Raw genomic sequence first — 21,680 nt, forward strand, 5'->3', positions numbered from 1 at the left:
CAATTCTATTATCCTTGTTAGATTTCACATATCGAAGATTGGTCAAAGAACTTCCCTTATAAATAGCAACTATTCCTCAATCTCAACAAGTCTTTTGACATGGGTCTTGCCCATGGGTTGACATGGTTACTTTTTTCCAACACGAGGAGTCAACTAGCTAGACAGCTTTAATACCAAAGCTCACAATCACACTCTAATGAGGCTCATGGAGCGATTATACGGCACTTGCTTCCACCTACAGGAAAGTTGGCCAATTCGAAACGGGATTAACAATGGCACAATGGATCTATTTCCGCAAACCTCCACCGACATTCTTGAGAAAGCGATTTTAGAGAACGTGGTCGGAGAAAAGGTTTTGGAAAATGTTGGGAAACATTTTAGAAAGCATATTGTAGGCTTCAAAGCAATAGAGAGCAAATAGTGGCAAGGCAAGTATACAATTCAAGGTCGGGAGGTGAATAGGTGTACCCCTACATTATAAGGCATTTTTAGTCTAACAGACATGAATATCGCAAAGAAGCGAGGAGTCACTTGTCACCAAAAGTACAAAAAAAAAAGTAAATGTCGTCCAAAACTAAATACATTGAATAAAAGTACGAGAGAAGAGGGTGTTATAGGGATGCAGTCACATGCCATAGACGTTGTATGAGCATGACCACATGACACCCGAGCACCGTACCATTTTCCTTTCCTACTTTTGCTTTTAGACAAATTTGAGCTTACCAATGGGTAGCAAAAATACTTGTCATATTTATAAATATAACAACTAAAATAAATGTTATAGTTATATTTGATATTAGGTATATTCAGTTATATGATTGAATATACCGAATATAAAGAGTATCACTTATATAATTGATATACCTAAATATATTAGTGATATACTTCATTTTAAGTGTATCGTTGATATACCTAATTTAAGTACATCTCTAATATACTTGATATTGGGTATATCAACCTGAGCTGGGATTTTTTCATTTTTTTTCATTAGGACTAGACCTTTGTTTTTTGTTATATTTCCAAATCAGAAAACCAGTTACTATATTTGGAGCTAATTAATTTTTTACTATACTTGCAAGTGGCCCATAAAAATTCTCTCCAATTTGATCATTTTTAATAAAACAGTAAATATCAATTTTTCTTTTTCTTAAATATGTAACGACCAGCAATTGTATTCGGTTTCTTGTTTTTCAGATTCATTGAATCAAATGGATTAAACTACGTAATTACATTAAAAAAAATTAAAACTTTGATTAATATACTATTTCATGTAATAAACTCATTACATTTTTGTTAAAATTAAAACATGTAAAACATAATATATTATAAAATAATAATTATACAAAATTTATATATAACACATATATGTTAATAAATTTTTTAACAATATTTTGTATTAAAATAAACACTTAGTTGATAACGACTAGGTTTACAAATATATTGGCTTGAATTAAGATTCAATTTTCGAATGTGCTACCAACCACCTATTTGAAAATACTAAAAACATGGAATACAGTTAAATTTTTTTTTTTATTGAATCCCTCGTTTTCAAATCACCTTGTATTTGGTTGGAAAAAAAGGGATTCAATAAAAAAAAAAATTAACTGTATTCCATGTTTTTAGTGATCTTGTACTGACGCTGAATACCGACCCAATCTCGATGAAAAAAGCAAAAACGTGCGCAACTACATCAAAAACCTCTATTCCTGAAGTAAACTCTAGTCGCTCTCGCTCCGCTCATATACTATTCGAAACCGAAAAAACCATAAAAATCTTCAATGGTATACTCGTCTGCCTTATTTTGCATGTTTTCAAATAAAAGAAGTGGTATAGGAAATTCTAAATTAATCTAAGAAGACGAGAGAGCTAGTAGACAAGTGGTATAGAAAAAACACATACAAATATCGTTGTTTAAAAAGAAGAAATTGTAAGAGATAGGAAGAGGATCAATACGAAAGGAAAAGAAAAAATAGTTGATTCTAACCATGAAAAAATAAACTAAATAAAATAATATAAGATGTTATGAGATAGGAAACGACAGGCAACAGATCGCAATAAGCCAGAGGAGGGGCCCACGAAGGCCAAACCAAGCCAAGCAGGGCTCGATTTCGACCCCTGCTCTCAATGTCGAGTCGGGCTCGGCCAAAGACCGAGCCCGTCCTTCCTCCTCTCCTATTATGGGGGACGTCTCGACCCATAGGCCCGCACCTATCATGACCTAGTGGGCTCGACTATCGTGAGATGACCTAGGGTTGGAATTCGTGAAACCCTAAGAGGAAGGTCAACTATAAATAGAAGGGGAGTCACCCATTGAAAGTAAGATAAAAACGCATACTAAGTACTCTTACTTGTTTAATTATTCTCTCATATCTGACTTAGGCATCGGAACCCGTGAGACAGTAGTCACACTGGTTTAGGGTTACTCGATTTTGTAGGTAATATTCGGTCCCTTGATCATCGAGTTTGGTTCGCATTTTGGAGTAGGCCGGGAAGACCAAAATCCAAGCATCAACATGAGATAAGATAGGAGTAGAACTAGGGATATTTACGAGACGTATGTGGACGGGGATGGAGTCCCCATCCCTATGAAATTTCTCACAGGGTGGGGATTTCGTGTGGGGTTCCACACAGAAAATTTTTCCCGTTCTTTTTTTTTAATTTTAAATTTATTTCTTAATTAAATATTATTTTTAAAGAAATTTCTAATTAATCTATTAATTTTTAATGATACAACTTCATTTATGAGTTTTATTTTCTCTACATATATTGGGTTGGTATAGAAGAACTATTTTTTTAATCTATATATATAGATAATAATCATATTTCTTTTAGTATATATATTAAAAAAAAGTGAGGTACTATAGGTAACGGGAACATATTCCTCATCGGATAAAACTTCCCTCCCGAAGATTCAGGAGAAAGTTCCTCCTGAATTCCTCCAGTAACATATAGACAAGTGGACCACCGTAAGAATTATGCAAAATTAAAAAAAAAAAAAAACTTGTCTAGAATTAAGGAGGAACTTCCTCCTCAATCTTTAGGAGGGAAATTTTTTCCTCCCTAATCTCCGTCCTTATTTAGGTGACAGGTAAAAATTCAAAATTCCTTACACAGAATCTAAAAGGGGATTCTCGACCCTGGGTTTTGATAGGGCCCATCCCCAAAGAGAAAATGGAAATCCCTAAATAGAACAGAAGTAGGGAGGAGGATAATTTTGGTATTCATAAAATATTTTAAACTATTTTAATTATTAGGGCTGCCCACTCTAATTTCTCCCTAAAAAATATGCAACCTGTGGAGTAGGTGTTTGAATATATTTGAAATTTGTTGAAATTTGGTCACAGTTTGAATATAAGCATCATGTGAATTTGTAAAGCACCATCGGCTGATTAATAAAATAATGTCTTAAATTAGAGAGCTCTAATTTAACTAATACAAATATTATATTAATAAATCATCCAACTGTCATTAAAATAATTAATTAATTGATGGTGATCATACAAGCCAGATTTATTCCAAAGGATCACTCCATTTTTCTTTGCACTTTTTGCTTTTGGACAAACTTTGGCTTAACCAATAATTACAAACAATCTTTCCAAAATCAAACTTTTAATTTCATCCTTCAAATATGGATTAAATTTCAATACTTTTATTCTTCAAATTCGGAAAATAAATCGTGGAATTGATCCTCTATTGTCACCTTTACAAAAGAAATTAATGTTGGCGTGGGAATCTTCATAAAAAGTTATAAGAAATTTAATCAGCAAAAAGTAATATTAAATATAAATAAATAAATAAATGAGCTATGTGAATACTAATACAATATTATGTCGATGCTTAGCTCTCATTTTACCATTTTGTTTTGTTATTTAAATCTCATTTTAATTATCCTTTAAAGTTTTAAATTTATTTTGTTCCAACTTTAAACAAATTTGGGCTTTCCTCTCATAAATTATTTAATAAATGAATTGTGTGACTTTAAATATGTGTATTAACATATTAATATGAGCATCTAAGAGTACTCATGAGACGGAGCGAGGACGGGAAAGTCTTCCCCATCCCCAATCGCCACTCCCATTTAATTTCTCATCACATGAAATTTGGAATGGGAAGAAGATTACCCATGGAGAATTCATGAGGTTCAAGTTTCCAACCAGGAATAATTTCTCCATTTCCTCACATACTATTGTTAGTTTTTTTAAGTACAACATGTTGGGGAGGAGATTTTAACTCACAACCTCATGGTTGGTGGTATATGTCAATTATCACTGACCTATGCTCACTTTGACTATCAGACGGGTTACCATCCTATGTGTAAAAAATGAAATCTTTATTAGTATGAAATTATATAGACCAACTTAGGTGAATATTGAGTTTCAAATATGACTTAATTATTTTTAAAAAGGGAAAAAATTATTAGATTAATTATAATTAAATCTATACAATTTAATTTGAGCATAACTCAACTATTTTTATCTCTTTTGAGTACAACAAGTAGGATTGAGAATTCAAATTCATAATTTCTTAATCGAGATAGCTAATTACCGCTAATTATTGTTAAGCTAAATTTATATGGGTCATGACTCAACTACACATTCATTTCTCATGAAAAAATATTGTATTAAAAAAAATAATTTTATACAAAAAGTAATAATAATAATAATGAACCGAGGAGACTGACAATAGAATAATAACAAAAAAGTTTGTTATTCTTTTGAGATCTATGGAACAAATAGGCATTTCGAAATATAAAAAATATAATTTAAACTGGTTTCACGTCACCGACGAAAAAGTTTAATATTTGGAAACGTTAAGGATAAGGATGTCATAGTTTCACAATTTAGAGACCAAAGTCCAAAAACCAAGAATCAGTCAGAAATATTTTAAAACCTTTTTATGGGTTTGTCGTTATTCTTAGCACAATATATGAAATTAAACAAAAGAAAACATGATAACTTAATTTAGTATTTTTCCTTGTTTCCACCTCCACCTATCTTTGTCTTGTTTTGCTCAAAAGTCAAACGTTCATACTCAAAAAGTGGTTTTTTTCCAAAAAAAAAAAAAAAAGAAGAAGAAGAAAAACATGTCATTGATCAATTGATGGACTCAATTACACAATAAATACATGCATGATAATGGTCTACTTCTTTACAATCGTCGTGTAATTTATGTTATTATGTAATTTATGTTATTATGGTATGCACCTCGATATACTGACTAAAGTGTTATACATTTATCTCGCGGAGGCTATATTCATGCTGGTACTATAATAGATAAACTTGAACTCATCCCATACGTAGATCTAGTCAAAATTTATGAATCATAGAATAATTATTCGATTCTTTTTGCTCTTTGGATTGATAAAAACTTATAGAATTATCCCAATACGTACGATGAAAAAGAAAATTGTTTTATTCTTCAACTTCGACAAAATCAAACTATTTCTCTTCATTTTGATCCTACTACTAAAATTTAACTAGATTAAAATATTTCTTATGTTTTATTGATTCCCATCAAATAAAAAAAAAATTGACTACGTAGTTTGTATATATATAGACACATAGATACACGTAAATATTTTCATAGATTCAACTTCGACATGAATTCAAGTTTTGATTTATTACAAGATTTGCTTTCTTTCATAATTATATATAATAATAATAATTATTATTATATCTTTTAAAATTATAATGACATAACAGTAAAATAAAATATTTTTTTATTTCTTATAAACATCCTAACAAAATTTAATGATTTAAAATGATCAATTTGATTTTAAATACAGGAATTTGAAATCATTTTCATCTTTTTAAAATTGTATAGCTTTAAATTATTTAGGACCAATTTCAAATGCTAAAAGGACCTAAGAAAATAAAGCTCTCCAACCTTTCTACCATCGAAAAGGGAAAGAGCAAAAAATTAAAAACTAAAAAATTCATTTAATTTTCTATTTTTAAGAAAGATTCTTTTTTTCTTTGGAATGATCATGCGTTTAAATTCTTACCCCACAATTTCAATACTATATTCTCATAATAAATAAATAGATAATAAAAAAGGGAAAAAAAAATCAAATCAAATTTCACATGAGAGAGAATATGTTGGCCGGCCAGTCGAGTTGAAAACAAATTTCAGTATCAGCTACTGCAAAACTCAAATTATTTGCCACACTATCAGAACCAGAGCTCTTACCGGCCTTCAATGGCGTCTCCGGCGATTGCGCCGAGACCAGCTTCATTATCTTCTCCTCCTCCTCCCTTTCTTCTCTCTTTTCCTTCTCCTCCCAAGCGAACGTTCGACGTTTTCCTCAGCCACAGAGTCGAAGACACCGGCCGTGGTTTTGCCGCCGATCTCCACGATGTTCTAACGGTTCAAGGAATCGTCGTTTTTAAAGACGACGGAGCGAGACCTGTGACCGAAATGCTGAGGGCGGTCGAGGAATCGAGGGCTTCGATCGTGGTTTTCTCCGAGAACTACGTGGATCGGATTCGAATGAAGGAACTGGCGAAGATCGTAATGTGTAAGGAGATGATGAATCAGTTGGTTCTTCCAATTTTCTATCAGATTGATCCAGCCAATGTGAGGAAGCAGCAGGGGAACTTTGAGAAGCCGTTTTGTGAACATGAAGAGAATGATATTAAAGAAGTTCAAACATGGAGGGATTCCATGAACCAAGTTGGCCATCTCTCTGGATGGCATCTCAAAGACTCGCAGTAAGTACACCATCGACTCTCTTCATTTTTCATTCTTGTTTGTTCTGTGTTTTACCGAGAAAACTTCCCTCCAAATATTCAGGAGAAACTCTTCTTGAATTCTTGGAGAGTCCATAACATACGGAGTGAACCATGTAGAAATTATGTAAAATTAAAAAAAAAAAAGTATTTGTTTATATATTACTAGAATTCAGGAGTCCTCTGGAAAGTTTTATCGATAATTTATTTTACTTTTACAGTATTATTAGTTATATACTTTGAAAGTTTAGGCTTAATTATAAGGATTAGGGGATGAATCGATATAATTTCTAATTGGAAAAGTTGGATCTCTCACCCATATTTGTTTTGTACTAAAAACCCAAGATTAGCCTCTTTTTTTTTTAATGGTTATTAGACACTCAACCTAACTTAGAAGAAATATTTATCGGAAAAGAATAAGGAATTCTAAATGTTAAAGTATTGAATTCACATGGGCTTACATGGTACCGCTCAGGCAAATGGTACCTAGATTGATTTTGTTTTTTTGAATATAGATGACCAACATTTTTAAATGTTTGAAATTTTAGATGTTCTGACATCTCATGTTTATTTTGGAGAATATAGATGTGTTTTTAGAATACGTAGATGTCTGACATCTTCCATAGTTTGTTTGGTATGAAAATTTAAAAGGATATCATTGAATATAATAGGTTTGTTTTATTAATTTAATATTTTATTTTTTTATATTAGTTTTGTATATATATTTTTTATAACAAATTAAATCATATTAATATAAATTTTTTTAAATAATTAATGTTATATAAATTTTATTTTCAAATTTATTCTAAAAAGACAATTATATAATTATCTTGGATGAAATTTTTTTTATCATATTATAGCATTAATTGATTTTAAGAGGAAAAATATCAATATATATTGATTGTTAAAAAATATGTTGTTTAAAAATTATATATTTTATGACAGTAAATATTATTAATAATAATTTCTTCAAAATTTAAAAATAAATGGAGATATTATATAATTGAATTTTATTTTATTTTATACATATATGTAATATATACATATATTTAATTGCATAAAGTTCTTTATTAGTCCATTAATTTATTAAATTATAAAATCAAAAATAAAAATACAAATTTTGTTGAAAGTAAATATACGAAGAAAAACCAATGAAGAACAAAAATGTAAAAAGATGATATCTTCGACATGGGAATCTTGTAAACCCGTGTTTCAAAAAAACATTTAAAATACGTTAGATGTCCATTGTATGAACATTCTAGAATACCAAGATATTCTCGGGTATCTTACATTCTTATAAAACAAACGTGGGATTCCCATGAAACAAATGCCCTCTTAATATTTTAGGTAATTATTAACGTGTATTTAAAAGAAAAAGGTAATTCTTAATGTCAATTTTACCATCAATGCATATATTAAATATTTTCAATTATGTTCTTCCATAAAATATATATATAAAAAGATTATTGAATTTTGGTAAGTGAAAGCTAATGCAATGCTGATTTGTGGGCAAGTGACACGTTAGTATCACGTAGGTGTCACGAACACCTTCATCTAAAAAATCGTAGTTGTCTACACACATAGACAGCATCGGGGTAGTACTCTGCTGAATGTACTTTAATGCTTAAGTTAAAATTCAAGTTGGGAGCAAACGAGTATGGAGTAGATCACAAAGTAGAGATCAGTAATCTCGAAGGTAAAAGTTTGCTTAAGAGTGTGTCTTGAATTCTCACAAGGAGTTGTGTACGGAAGATGACTTACCTCAATTACGATTGCTATTTTCCTTATATATGAAGAGAGAGTGAGTGAGTTTGAATGTAAAGGGCAGAGGCAAAGACAAGAAGCAATGTTCCTCGCCAATTGCCAACGGGACCACCGACAACATTTTTTCCTTTGTCCCACGAATGGAGGGGCGTGACAGTGTCCTAGGTGATCATTTGACGTGTATCATGGTTTGAGTATAGGGTATCAAAACCCTGCCTACTGGTTATCCTCTATACTAGATGTCCAAATGCACTTAATCAGTGTACTCGAGATTGGGCCCAGTGCACTTGGTCTCAATGGTTCTTTTTTGACTTGGCCCGAGTGGTTAGATGGGCTTATTATGACGTGTGACACCTCAATATTACCCTATAATAATGGTCCTACTTCCTATGTTGGCCTTATTTATTGGGCCGATGGGGGAAGCCATAGAATCTGGGAACTTCAAGATGCCTCACACTTTGATAGCCAAATCGAGGTGCTCTAATGACGCCTTATTTTTTAGCAAGCATGTGTCAATTTAGTTGTCATGGGTGTTCCCGAGCTGCCTTGTCAACCTTAGGCTTAAGGTACATCAATTGCTTCTGAAAGTTGTGCTCTTTTATAATAGTCCTTTTTCACCATTTGAGCTTTCCTCACATTTCTTATTTAAGGGAGGGGGACAGGTTGAGACTTCCCATCTTCTATCTTCGCTTTGCGTTTTGTCTCAAGAAGAATGTCCTCTGATAATATGGATTGTTCCTTGGATTCTTCAAATTCTTCTTCGATTGGGGAATGAAGATCGGTGGCCCCGGTGCCCTTTCCTTTTTCCCTTACCGACGATGCCTTTCTCAATTTGGAAAAGTGCTTAACAGAGATGGTTTGTGATAAGCTGTAAGAGATTGTAGACAGCATTAGCCGCATGCAATAGAGGTTGGTGGCAAAGGGCTCACTCTTGGAAAATGCTCTAGAGGGGTCTAGGTTGTATTGCAGATGGTGGGAGGAGACCAACAACTAGAACTAGGAGCTGTCAGATGGAAACTGTGACCTTTTGGTTTAGGTGTTCGAGTTAGATATCGTCCTGGGGAACAAAGGAAGAGGGATCGGGTTCCACTTTCTCCTGCACAAATCAAGGAGTTTCGAGATTGCATTAGGTGTGGAATAGGCATCTCGAGGGCAGGTGGTAGAATTGCAATTAATGGCTATTGGGCCTAGGGCTCCCATCGATAATGCTCCAAGTTTTGATTCTGCGATAAGTTCCTCTATTCTCAGTTTGAGGTTAATGGTCTCTTAACTGAAAACATATGCTTTAAGTTACTTGCATGTGCTCGAATGAGCCCTATAATGGTTGATAACTTAAATGAGCGCTTTTTTTTAGGTATGATTTGACTTTTATTTCATTTTTCCCTTTCTTCTTGTTTTTTAGGTATGATTTGACTTTTATTTCATTTTTCCCTTTCTTCTTGTTGTGGGCTGTTGGCAAGACCTGAGTTTCATGATTGAGCTCGAATTGATTCCTTTTTCAAGGTGTCGTTATCCAACACAGTCACCGTTAATGTGAATTTAGTATCTACCAAGTGGCAACCTTGGGTCTTGTCACTCCCCTTCATGAAGGCTATAATGTTGTGTTGTCATTCTGATGTCATGCGTATTTTCAATGCGTGTCGCTTCGATTCTCGCAATCGACATTTTATGGACCATTTAGAGCTATTTTACAAATTTTATGGACTAAAAGTGTCTCTCCTAAAACTTAAAAAACCAAATAGACACATACTCTAAACTTTTGGACAAAGTATAATTTGCCACATGTCAAAAATTGTTTTGTTTTGTTTTCATTATCCGATACATTTTTGTTAACTGGAGAGTATAATTTTTGCTTCATTGAGTGACATCTATAAACTGCCAAAATAAATGAGTAATTTATGACATTTTTAAATTGTGGTGGATAACTAGTTCTAGACAGCTTATAACAATCGTTGTAATTATATTGATGACAGTTTTTCAATGAATGTCACATTTTCTTTTGTCTTGATGCCTTAATCCAGGACAGTTATATAAGTGTCTTGGAGTCATGGTACTAACCGTTTATCATTGAAGTCCGAATTTCTACTAGTGACGGTTTAAAAAAAAATAACCCAAAAATCGATTAATAAACCAGATTTTTATTTGGGATAAATTTATTTGCAAATAAATAAGGTTCAAACAAAAATTAATTTCATCCTAAAAAAAAAAAAAGCTTAGGTGTAGAATTATATTTTACAAAGTTTATATAACACTCAAACTTCGAATTCGTAGTATTTGTAAGCATTTACCCCAAGGCAAACGCAGGTTTTCTAAACAAGCTTCCTAAACTCCAAACCATCTTCTTTCAACTACACTCCCAATTCCATGGAGAAGACGATCACCAATCCATTATTCTCCATAAACAACAGCCGTCCTTTTCACCAGTTTTACCCTCTTATGCCTTTTTCTTCTCCCGCTTCGAATTCTCTCGACGGCCTCCAAAAACTCATCCACTTTCAACAACTGCCGCCGCCATGGGCTTCCGCTGCCACCGTAAACCCTCCACCGCCGCAATATTTCCAACCGCTGCCACCACCACCACCACCGCAAAAATTGACCCTCAACACGCTACCGGTTGTATTCTCCGTCCGACCCACCATGGGAGTGGAATCCAATCCCCGGGGCCATGCCCTTCGAGTAAAAGAAACTGCAGTTTTACTAACCAATTGAGCGGCCCCTTCGAGTAAAAGAAACTGCAGTTTTACTGACCAATTGAGCTATATTCTAGTTGGTAATGTTGATATGTTAATTCATATGATTGAAGAAATATTGTGCTTGTTGCTAGCTCAACGACTTCGATTAATATTGTGCCTTGTTGCTAGCTCAACGACTTCGATTATATATATGCACTTTTAATGATCAATTGAGCTATATTCGAGTTGACAATTCAGTGCCTTGTTGCTAGCTCAACGACTTCAATTCTCATTTTTCGTTTTTGTTTACTGATATATGTATGACTAATCATACTCCAACATATTATGCTGTTTTGTTATTGCATTCATACTTAAATATTGTTCTTCTCTTGTATCAAAAAATTTTTGGTGGGAACTGAAAGTTGGCTTCCTCTCTCATGAATAGATGGCAATTTTTCCTTTTGCTTCCTTTTCACTGATCTGAAAAATATTGAGTCACTGATAATTTAATTTCGTAGGTCCGAAGCAGTGGCCATTAAAGAAGTTGTGAAGCATGTTTTTAACAAATTGCGTCCTGATTTGTTTCGTTATGACGGTAAGTTGGTTGGAATTAGCTCAAGATTACACCAAGTAAACATGCTTTTGGGCATAGGATTGGATGATGTGCGATTTATTGGAATATGGGGTATGGGTGGAATTGGCAAAACAACCATCGCTAGAATTATATACAAAAGCGTGTCCCATTTATTTGAAGGATGTTACTTTTTGGACAGAGTCAAAGAAGCTTTAAAGGAGGAAAGCTTGACTTCATTGCAAGAAAAACTTTTATCAGGGGCTCTAATGAAAAGAAACATTGAGATCCCAGATGGCGATGGAGCCACATCGATCAAGAGAAGAATAAGCAATCTAAAGGCTCTTATAATTATTGACGATGTTAATCATCTAAGCCAACTTCAAAAGTTGGCGGGAGGGTACGATTGGTTTGGTCCAGGAAGTCGAGTCATCGTTACGACGAGAGACGAACATCTCCTCATTTCTCATGGAATTGAAAGAAGATACAATGTTGAGGGTCTAAACATTGATGAGTCTCTTCAACTTTTTTCCCAGAAGGCATTTCTTGCAGACCATCCGAAGGAAGGCTATTTTGACCTTTCAAGCCAAGTTGTGGACTATGCTGGAGGGCTTCCATTGGCAATTGAGGTTCTTGGATCCTCTTTGCGTGATAAGCCAATGGAGGCATGGGAAAATGCAGTGGATAAGTTGAAGGAAGTTCGTGATATGGAGATCCTTGAAAAGTTAAAAATTAGTTATTATATGTTGGAAGAGTCTGAGCAGAAAATTTTTCTAGACATTGCATGTTTTTTTAAGAGGAAGAGCAAGCGACAAGCAGTAGAAATTCTGCAGAGCTTTGGATTTCCTGCTGTGCTTGGGCTAGAAATTTTGGAGGAGAAATCACTTATTACTGCTCCACATGATAAGATACAAATGCATGACTTGATCCAAGAAATGGGTCAGGAAATTGTTCGCCAAAAGTTTCCTAATGATCCTGAAAAACGAAGCAGGTTGTGGCTTCGTGAGGATATAAATCTTGCTCTAAGTCGTGATCAGGTAATACTTCCAAATTGAAATTGTAAGCAATATGTTGATCTAGTCTAATATACAGGTCTCTAAACTATAAAAAAGTATCGATAGATCTCTAAGGTTTTGATATTGTGTTTAATACATCTTTAAATTTTAAAATTTAAAAGGTATCTAATAGGTTGTCCCTGAACTATTACTTTTTCTTTAATAGATCTTTGAACTTGAAAAAGTGTCTCATAGATTAGAGAGATCTATTTGAAACACAATTGAAAGTTTAAAGACCTATTAGATATAAAATTGAGAGTAAGAACTTGAAGTTTAAGGACCTATTAAATATTTATTAAAGTTTAGAGACCTGGTAGACACAACTCTACTGAACTTCCACTCTACCGAACTTGTAACTTAACCTAATGTTTGATTAACAGAAAATTTGGCATGTGTCTATGATTTAATTTCTGAAAATCTCTGCATTTGATTTTGTTAGGGAACAGAAGCCATTGAAGGCATAATGATGGATTCAAGTGAGAAGGGGGAGTCACAGTTGAATCCCAAGTCATTTTCAGCAATGACCAATCTCAGAGTGTTGAAAGTTAATAATGTTTACCTTAACGGAGAACTTGAATATCTCTCTGATCAGCTGCGGTTTCTCAATTGGCATGGATACCCTTTAAAGTGTTTACCATCAAATTTCCATCCCAAAAGCCTATTAGAACTTGAGTTGCCCTGCAGCTGCATTGAGCATCTTTGGAAGGGCTCAAAGGTACTTGAATGATAAATGGTATATGATTTTTTTGTTAAATTATCCCTAAAATACTTGTGGTTGGTTTCATAATTTTGCTTTTTAATGTTTTAAAAGTTTCAATTTTCTTAAAAAAAGCACCATCTATTAGCCATCTTTGTTAAATGTCTGATGTGAATTAAAAGGTTGTGGATAAAGTTGAAATTTTCAAAACTTCGTGGGTAAAATTGAAATCAACCACATATGTTAAAGCCATTTCTTATAATTTAGTTGGCTTCAATGTTTCCCCTTATCTATGTATACTTGGTTTCAATTTTGCCTCTAGCGTTTTAAAAGTTTCAATTTTGCCTCCTTAGGGAGTTTGTATGTTTGAACACTTGTAGTATCTTTTCATTATTTCAATGAGAAGTTGTATCTTTGTTCATACTTGGTTACTAGATTGCTAATCAAATCAAATTATTAACTTTTTTTTTTTTTTTTTTTTTTTTTTTTTTGTTGCAGAGCTTAGATAAATTAAAAGTGATAAATCTCAGTGACTCCCAATTCCTATCCAAGACCCCAGATTTGTCCGGGGTTCCAAATCTTGAAAGATTGATTTTGAGTGGTTGTGTAAGATTGTTGGAGCTACACCAATCTTTAGGCACTCTAAAGCATCTAATCCAGTTGGATCTCAAAGATTGCAAGCAACTCACAACTATTCCCTTCAACCTCAGCCTAGAATCCCTCAACATTTTGGTTCTCTCAGGCTGTTCAAGTCTCAAAAATTTTCCAAAGGTTTCAGCAAACATGAACCATTTATCAGAGCTTCATCTAGATCGAACTTCCATAAGAATATTACACCCATCAATAGGACATTTAACAGGACTTGTTCTATTAAATCTTAAAAACTGCAAATACCTCGTCCAACTTCCAACCACTATTGGTTGCTTAACATCCCTCAAAATTCTCTCACTTCGTGGCTGCTCAAAGCTTGATAGAATTCCAGAGAGCTTAGGAAATATTTCTTCCTTGGAGAAGCTTGATCTCACTGGTACTTGTATAAACCAAGCCCCATTTTCTCTCCAACTTTTGACAAGTCTTGAGATTCTAAATTGCCAAGGGCTGTCTCGTAATTTTCTCCACTCACTATTCCCTTGTTTGGGTTTCTCAAGGAACTACTCACAATCTTCTCAAGGCTTGAAGCTGACAAATTGCTTTAGTTTTGGGTCTTGTTTAAGGGTTTTGAATTTGAGTGATTGCAATTTGTGGGATGGGGACATACCTAATGATCTTCTTCGTGGGTTGTGTTCATTGGAAATTCTTCATCTGAGCCAAAACCATTTTACCATATTGCCTGAGAGCATTTCTCAGCTTACTAATTTGAGGGATCTTTTTTTGGAGGAATGTGGTAATCTTCAGTCATTGCCAAAGCTGCCACTCAGTGTTAGAGATGTGGAGGCGAGGGATTGTGTTTCACTTAAGGAATATTACAATCAAGAGAAACATATTCCTTCGAGTGAAATGGGGATGACTTTTATTCGTTGTCCCATATCGACTGAGCCAGCTGAAAGCTACAAAGTTGATCAGCTGGGCCTCTCTGCGATTCACCTAAGGACTATGGCTCAACGATACCTAGAGGTAATTTGTCTCTTTTTTCTCCACAACTTTTTGACTTGTTTGGGCAAACCCATTTATGCATTATACCATATTTTGGCTTGTTTTTGTACTTGTACTTTGTCAATTATGTTATCTTATGAATTCTCTCGGGTTAAGTTGCGGTTTGAGCTTAGTTTCGACTTGGATCAATGTATGTGATTTGAAAAGTTTTAATTTTTTCGACTTAGTCCTCCATTGTTTTCAAGTTTTCTTTTGTTGAGTCGCCAATTTTAATTGTTATGGGCTGATCAGCTTTATTTTGATTGGGTGTGGTTTTAAAAGTTTCAATTTTGCTTTGTATGATTTGAGTATAGTTTTACTTTTGTCAATTTAGTCCCTTGTTTTTATATACTTGACTTTATGTCAATTGGAAATTGCTAATTTGTTTCTTTATGGTTTGGGCTTATTTTCGATTGGAATTTTTAGTATTTTAAAATTTTAAATTTAGTCCATATGATTTGACAATTTTGTCTACTTAGTCCATTGTTTTTATACCAGGACGTCTTTGTCAATTGTTTTCTCTTATTATTTTTGTTGGTTAAATTGCCCATTGATTCTTATGGTACACTTTTTGATTAAGTTTTAATTTGATATCTATTATTTCTTAAGTTTCAACTTACTTCCTATGGTTTTAATTTTAATTTTGTCCTTGTGCATGGTTTTAATAATTTAAGTTTGAAACTATAGTTTTAAGAGTCTGAATTTGGTTCTTTTAACCTAAAAAATGGTGTCTACCATTATAAGTCATTACCATTTTGAATATACATTTTATTTACATGACAATAGTGGTGTTTTCAACAGTTTAGCTGATCAATGTTGATTATTAACTGTATTACAAAGCTGAGTAGTAAAAAAAGTAAAGAGAGAGAGCAGGCTGGTAAAAAATTGTTAAGGGATGATTTGTGAAGTTTAATCAAATTATAGAGACTAACTGTAGTAGCAGTTGATCAGCCAAAACTTCTAAAACATAAGTGTTAGGAATGTGACTAAAATTTTACATTGGCTTGATAATAAGAAAGACTATAAGTATATAAGTGAATGACAACATCTCCATTAGTTTGATCAAAGTGTTATGCTCCAGCGCCTACCACGCAAAGCTTTCTTGAAGAGGCTGGGCTGGTTCCTTTTCTAGCCCGCGATTCGTAATGTAACCATTTTGAATATTGTTTTGCAGGTACTTACATGGCAACAAGAGAAATATTATTTTGTGATTCCCTATCCCAACTTCATAGCATGCTTTGATGACAAAAGGTATGGATTCTCAATCACGGCCCACTGCTCTCCAGATTACACATCTGAAGAGAACCCAAGAATCGGAATAGCTCTAGGCGCTGCATTTGAAGTCCAGAAACACCAAAACAACAACAATAATTCAAAACTTTCTTGTGATTTCATAATCCGGATGGAAACAGACGAATGCCCTCTAAAATCGGCCCTAGTAATCGATGGCAACACAGATGAACTGGATTCGCCACATGGGCTGGTGGTTTTTTACATTCCAATGACAAAAATTTCAGAATGGTTGAACCAATGTTGCTGTATTGATGTGTCCATAATCACTGATAACCCATTGGTGAAGGTCAAGTGGTGTGGTGCCTCGATTCTGTATGAACAAAACGCAGGGAAGTTCATTGGGAGGATTATTAAGAGTTTTTTTGGGTCTCCTGGGAAATACCATACGTCCATTGTTGATCATATATTGAATCGTCAGAAGCGTGTGGATGTTTCTAGTTTGTTGGATGGTGGAGCCCGTTACAAGACTTGCTGGTTAAATGCATTGCAAAGGTAATTCAATCAAATCTTTGTCTGTCTGTCTCTTCTCTATTTCTTTCTGTCTCTCTCTGCCTTTCTCCCTATGTCTCACACTGTGTCTCTCCCTCTGTCTGTTTGGCTGCCTTCCTCCTTTAAAACCCTTTCAATAATTAGCACCGCATAAAAACATTCCCCATATAGTAGCTGGCTGTTAATACGAATAATAGAACTCTGTTATAGCCACGTATTAACAGAACTCTGTTATAGCCATATTAATGCATTGTCTGCATTAAGTATTTGACAACTAACTCATTATTGTTTAAAAAGAATTTCTGGTTTTGCATTTCTCTTGTCAAACATTTAATAGTAAGGAGGACAAGGTTGCTTCTCATTGTTTTGGAGCCAAGTATCTTCCTTGTACTCCCTCTTTCTCTATCTCCCAGTTACTCAAACTCTGTACATGTACATTCCCTCTCTTATTGTCTCTCAAACTCTTTACACTAATGCAATATAATTTCCCTTTATATTATTACACTATTTGTCCTATTTCTTCTATCTCTCTCCCTCACTCACAAAACTCTTTACATTAATGCATTGTTTCAGGACAATTGGCTCATTTCCAAGACTTCGACCGAGTAGACCACCACCTGAGGTTATAGAGGATTGTTCCACTAGTACCAATGCATCTGTTGAGGCTCAGGAAAATGAAAGTGACTCCATTATCATGTTGAAAAGAAACCTCAAGGCAGTGCTTCTAAGAACTTTTGAGGTTTCTATCTGTGCTCTACTTCTTGATCTTTCTCTTTCAGAAATATAAGTAGGAAAAATTTTTTTAACCTTCAAACATGGTACAAGTATCATTTTTTATGCATAAACTTTCAATTTCATCACATTGTGCCTTAGTTTTGATAAGGGTAGTAATTATTTTTAAGGATCTCACATTGAAAAGAAAAGAGAGACATTTATACTCCTCTTGTTGCCAATTGATTTTTGAGAATGGAAACGTATGAATATTGACATAGTATTACAGAGTCCAACAAGCTCAAACGAGCATCCAGTTAAAAAATGGAATCCGGCTGAACCATGATCTTGAGAGGCATTTTAAGGGTCACACATTGACCTTTACAAAAGTTTATAATAGAAATGAGTTACTCCTTTCATTGCCAAAAATTTTCCTTCAAGTACTTGTCTCCATCAAATTAACTACTCTCCATTTCTTCACAGGAATTGAAGCTTTATGGCGAATACTTTGTTTTTCCCCAAAAAGAAATTTCAAGAAGTTGGTTCACTCTTCAACTAAAGAAGCCCAAAGTCACTATCAAGGTACCTCCAAATTTGCACAAAGACAAGAAATGGATGGGATTGGCCTTCTTTGTAGTATTTGCAGTAGATGAGAAGTCAACAAAATCCCATTCCTTCTCTTATCAAGTGGAAAATGATGAATACACAATGCAACGTGAATCAATACTCTACTTGAACAAAGAGATGTTCAATGATTACCACCAACTTTGGTTGTTCTATGAGCCTCGTGCTGTTTACCCGTATAGATTAAATCATTGGAGGCATCTCTGTGTTTCATTTTTATCCAATAACCCAGACTTGAAAGCTGTGGCTTGTGGTGCACGTCTAGTTTATAAGCAAGATCTTGAAGGGTTTATCCAGATGATTATAAACAATGTGCTGAGTTGTCCACCGGATTTGCATGGATTTTATGACCAAGTTTATGTTGAAGCTATGTTGAGGATGATACATTTTCATAAGTATGATCCAAAGGAAAAGGAAGAACAAAGAAGACAAGATTTGTGTTTGGAACAGTGGGAGGCTGAACAAAATCTTAATGGTCATTCTGATCAAGATTATTCAGCTCAAAATTTGGGAGGGAACCACATTTTGCAACTCAAGGAAAGCATTCCTTCTTTCCTTCAAAAGGATTTAAAGGTCGATATCTACCTCTTTCTCGTTCTAATGCATTAACTCATTATTTAATGTCCTCTTGTTTTTATTCGTTTGCATTTCTATATTGGAGGCAAAAAAAGAAAGTTGGCTAGACATACCTAGACTGAAGAAGGAATATGGAGATCAAACTTCTTCTATATATTAAGTGTTTTGACACTTTGCTCAATTGGAGCTTGATTGCCTTGGGTAAAAAAACACGTACCTCAATTTATAGCTGTTTAAAAAAGATTCTGTAGAGTTTTAAAGTAGAAAATACATCACAATTATGAACCCTCATATTCAAAAGATACTTTCAACATCCTCATCTCTTTCTTGTTCTTATGCAAGACATTCATTAATCCCTTTTCTTTTCGAGTCTCGTTCTTTCTCAAACTAATGCATTAGCTCATTAGTTAATACTTTCTATCTCATTCTCATGTATTAAATTATGTATAATACTTACCTCCTGATCGGTCCATTAAGGAGTCTTCCTTGACCACTATTGACAGCTCTATTCATTTAATTTTCATTTTTTTTTTGAAAACATGAAAAGAACATCTCTTTTTTCCCTTTTCTATCTTTCTCTCCTACTTGACAAAAACATAATGATGGTTGATAGGAGATTTCTATCTGACAATTATTCGAATGACTTAGTGGATGAAGTTATCTTCAACCTCTCTTTTTTGTTCTTATGCATATGAACTCATTTATTAATTTTTCCTCTTGCAGAGTCTCTTTCTCAATCTTATGTTTTAGCTCATTAGTTAATATTCTCTCTTGTTCTTATGTATTCGACCATTAGTTATTATCTTTTCTTGTTGCCTCTCTTTCTTATTTTTATGAATTAACTCATTCTTTAATCTTTGAAAAAGAATTAGATAATGACAATGAGCACCGATGTTGACCACCAATGAAAAATTGATAACTTATTATTTAAAAAAATTATCTATTTTTGCATTTATCTATTTTATTTGTAAAAAAATTTAATGGTGGTGGACACAAAATAAGTTGTATTCACCAATAAGTACTTCGGTATTTTCCGTAAAAGTTTCTCAACCAAAATATATTTGGTCTCCCAATTATATGCATTAGATCATTAGGTTTCTATCTTTCATTTTTATGCATGAACTCATTCGTTAATCTTTCTTTTTTTAGTCTCTTTTTTTTTCAATCTTATGAATTAACTCATTAGTTAATATTCTCGGAGTTAATGATGTTCTCTCTCGTTGTTATGCATTCATTCAATCATTAGGTTAATGTTTTCTTGTTAATATGCATGAAATCATTCGTTAATCTTTTCTCTTGCTTAAAATCTCTTTATTTCTCAATCTTATGCATTTTAGTTAATTCTTTCTCTCTTTCTTATGCAATTCTTATGGATTCAATCATTAGGCTAACATTTTCTTTTCCATCTTTCTCTTTCTCGTTCTTATGCACAAACTTTTCTCATATTCAGATTATTTTCTTTCTTTCTAAATCTTATATGTATTAACTCGTTAGTTAACATATTCTCTCTTGTTCTTATTCATTCAATCATGAGTTAATATTTTCTCTTGCAGCCTCTCTTTCTATGCATTATCTGATTATTTTCTCTTGCAGAATCTCTCTCTCTCTCTCTTAAACATGAACACATAGTTGAACATTCTCTCTTGTTCTTATAGCATTAAATCATATTTTCTCGTGCAATCTACCTCTCTCTCATATATCAACTCATTCGTTAGTATTTTCTCTTTTTCAGGATCGATTCGGAACCACTTTCGACTTCGTTATTCCTAGGCGACACATTCCCCAGTTGTTTAATCAACAATCAACAAAGAATTATACAGCCATCGAACTCCCTCCAAGTCTGTACACTAATAGTAATTGGATTGGATTTGCAGTTTGCACACTTTTCCAAGTCAACAAGCATCCAACTGCAATTCTCAACAATCTTCGTTCAGCTTCAAGACATGAACTTATATGTCAATTTGCAGTTGAGAATGGATTAATCGAGCCATTCCACATTCATACTATCACCGAGGACACATTCATTTGGCTTCATGAACGACAGTTTGTTTGGCTCTATTACAGCCCAAAAAATACATATGGTAACATTTTTCGCCACAAGTCTCATATTTGGGCAATTATCGAAGCTGATACCCCAGACTTGACTGTACGATGTTGTGGACTCCAATTAGTATACAACCAAGATGTGGAAAAGATTGACAAGATGTTGATGGAAGCAATACAATCATCTTAAACAAGCAGCAAATAAAAGCGTTGTTCACGAGGAACCAATGTTGTCTTTGTTAAGTGTGTCCAAACCGTATTTGTTATTTACCTGAGATCTTGCATGATAAAGATATGAGATTTTGTGAATCGGTTACAATACATGTGGCATTTACCTTTACATTGTATCGGAGTCTCAGACATTCGACTCCTCCTATTAATCCTAACAAATTCTTGGAAAATATTGGATTATGAGTAGAAATTCGGGCTTCGGTGACAGTTAAAAACTGTCATTTGATAATTTTTTTTTTTTTTTGTGTCATCTACTAAGACATCAAGAAAGAGGAGATGACAAATTTGAAATATTGTCATCAATGCATTTACAATTAAATAAATGTCACAGTTCAAGATTGAATTTTTTTTTTTAACGAAGAGAAACTTAACAACGACTATTTATAACTGTCATGAGAACTTTTATAGTGATAATTTTAACGGTCAATATTGTCAGTTTTAACTATCATGTTTATGTTTAGTAATGACAATAATTTATGATCGCAAAAAATGTCATGAAGAAGTTTATAACGACAATTTTAAACTATCATGGTACACTTAATGTCAACTATCGTGTTTCAAAATATCAATAGAAGGCCTTCAATGACATTTTTT

General features: G+C 33.6%; 1 protein-coding gene across 2 annotated transcripts; it reads left to right on the forward strand.

The window, feature by feature from the left end:
* The first annotated feature begins 6,126 nt into the window (after positions 1 to 6,126).
* Positions 6,127 to 21,322, forward strand: LOC111012131 (TMV resistance protein N). Of its 2 annotated transcripts, none has more exons than XM_022286182.2 (8): positions 6,127 to 6,710; positions 11,683 to 12,772; positions 13,230 to 13,505; positions 13,986 to 15,101; positions 16,294 to 16,904; positions 17,475 to 17,640; positions 18,096 to 18,809; positions 20,545 to 21,322. In XM_022286182.2, the coding sequence occupies exons 1-8, from the start codon at positions 6,199 to 6,201 to the stop codon at positions 21,043 to 21,045; spliced, it is 4,986 nt and encodes a 1,661-aa protein (XP_022141874.1). In that variant the 5' UTR covers positions 6,127 to 6,198; the 3' UTR covers positions 21,046 to 21,322. The 2 variants fall into 2 exon arrangements, with proteins under 2 accessions (XP_022141874.1, XP_022141875.1); XM_022286183.2 differs by lacking the exon at positions 6,127 to 6,710 and adding an exon at positions 10,781 to 11,262.
* Positions 21,323 to 21,680: the final 358 nt, after the last annotated feature.

The sequence above is a fragment of the Momordica charantia genome (genome assembly GCF_013281855.1).
Source record: "Momordica charantia cultivar OHB3-1 chromosome 11 unlocalized genomic scaffold, Mcharantia_2.0 BLBB01000011.1, whole genome shotgun sequence".
NCBI lineage: Eukaryota > Viridiplantae > Streptophyta > Magnoliopsida > Cucurbitales > Cucurbitaceae > Momordica > Momordica charantia.

Excerpts from the sequence above, each read along its gene's own strand:
- LOC111012131 (XM_022286182.2), top strand. The coding sequence starts at position 6,199 with ATGGCGTCTCCGGCGATTGCGCCGAGACCAGCTTCATTATCTTCTCCT. Across the intron at positions 12,773-13,229 it reads TTGCTCTAAGTCGTGATCAG|GGAACAGAAGCCATTGAAGG; the intron begins GTAATACTTCCA and ends TGATTTTGTTAG. Across the intron at positions 13,506-13,985 it reads ATCTTTGGAAGGGCTCAAAG|AGCTTAGATAAATTAAAAGT; the intron begins GTACTTGAATGA and ends TTTTTGTTGCAG.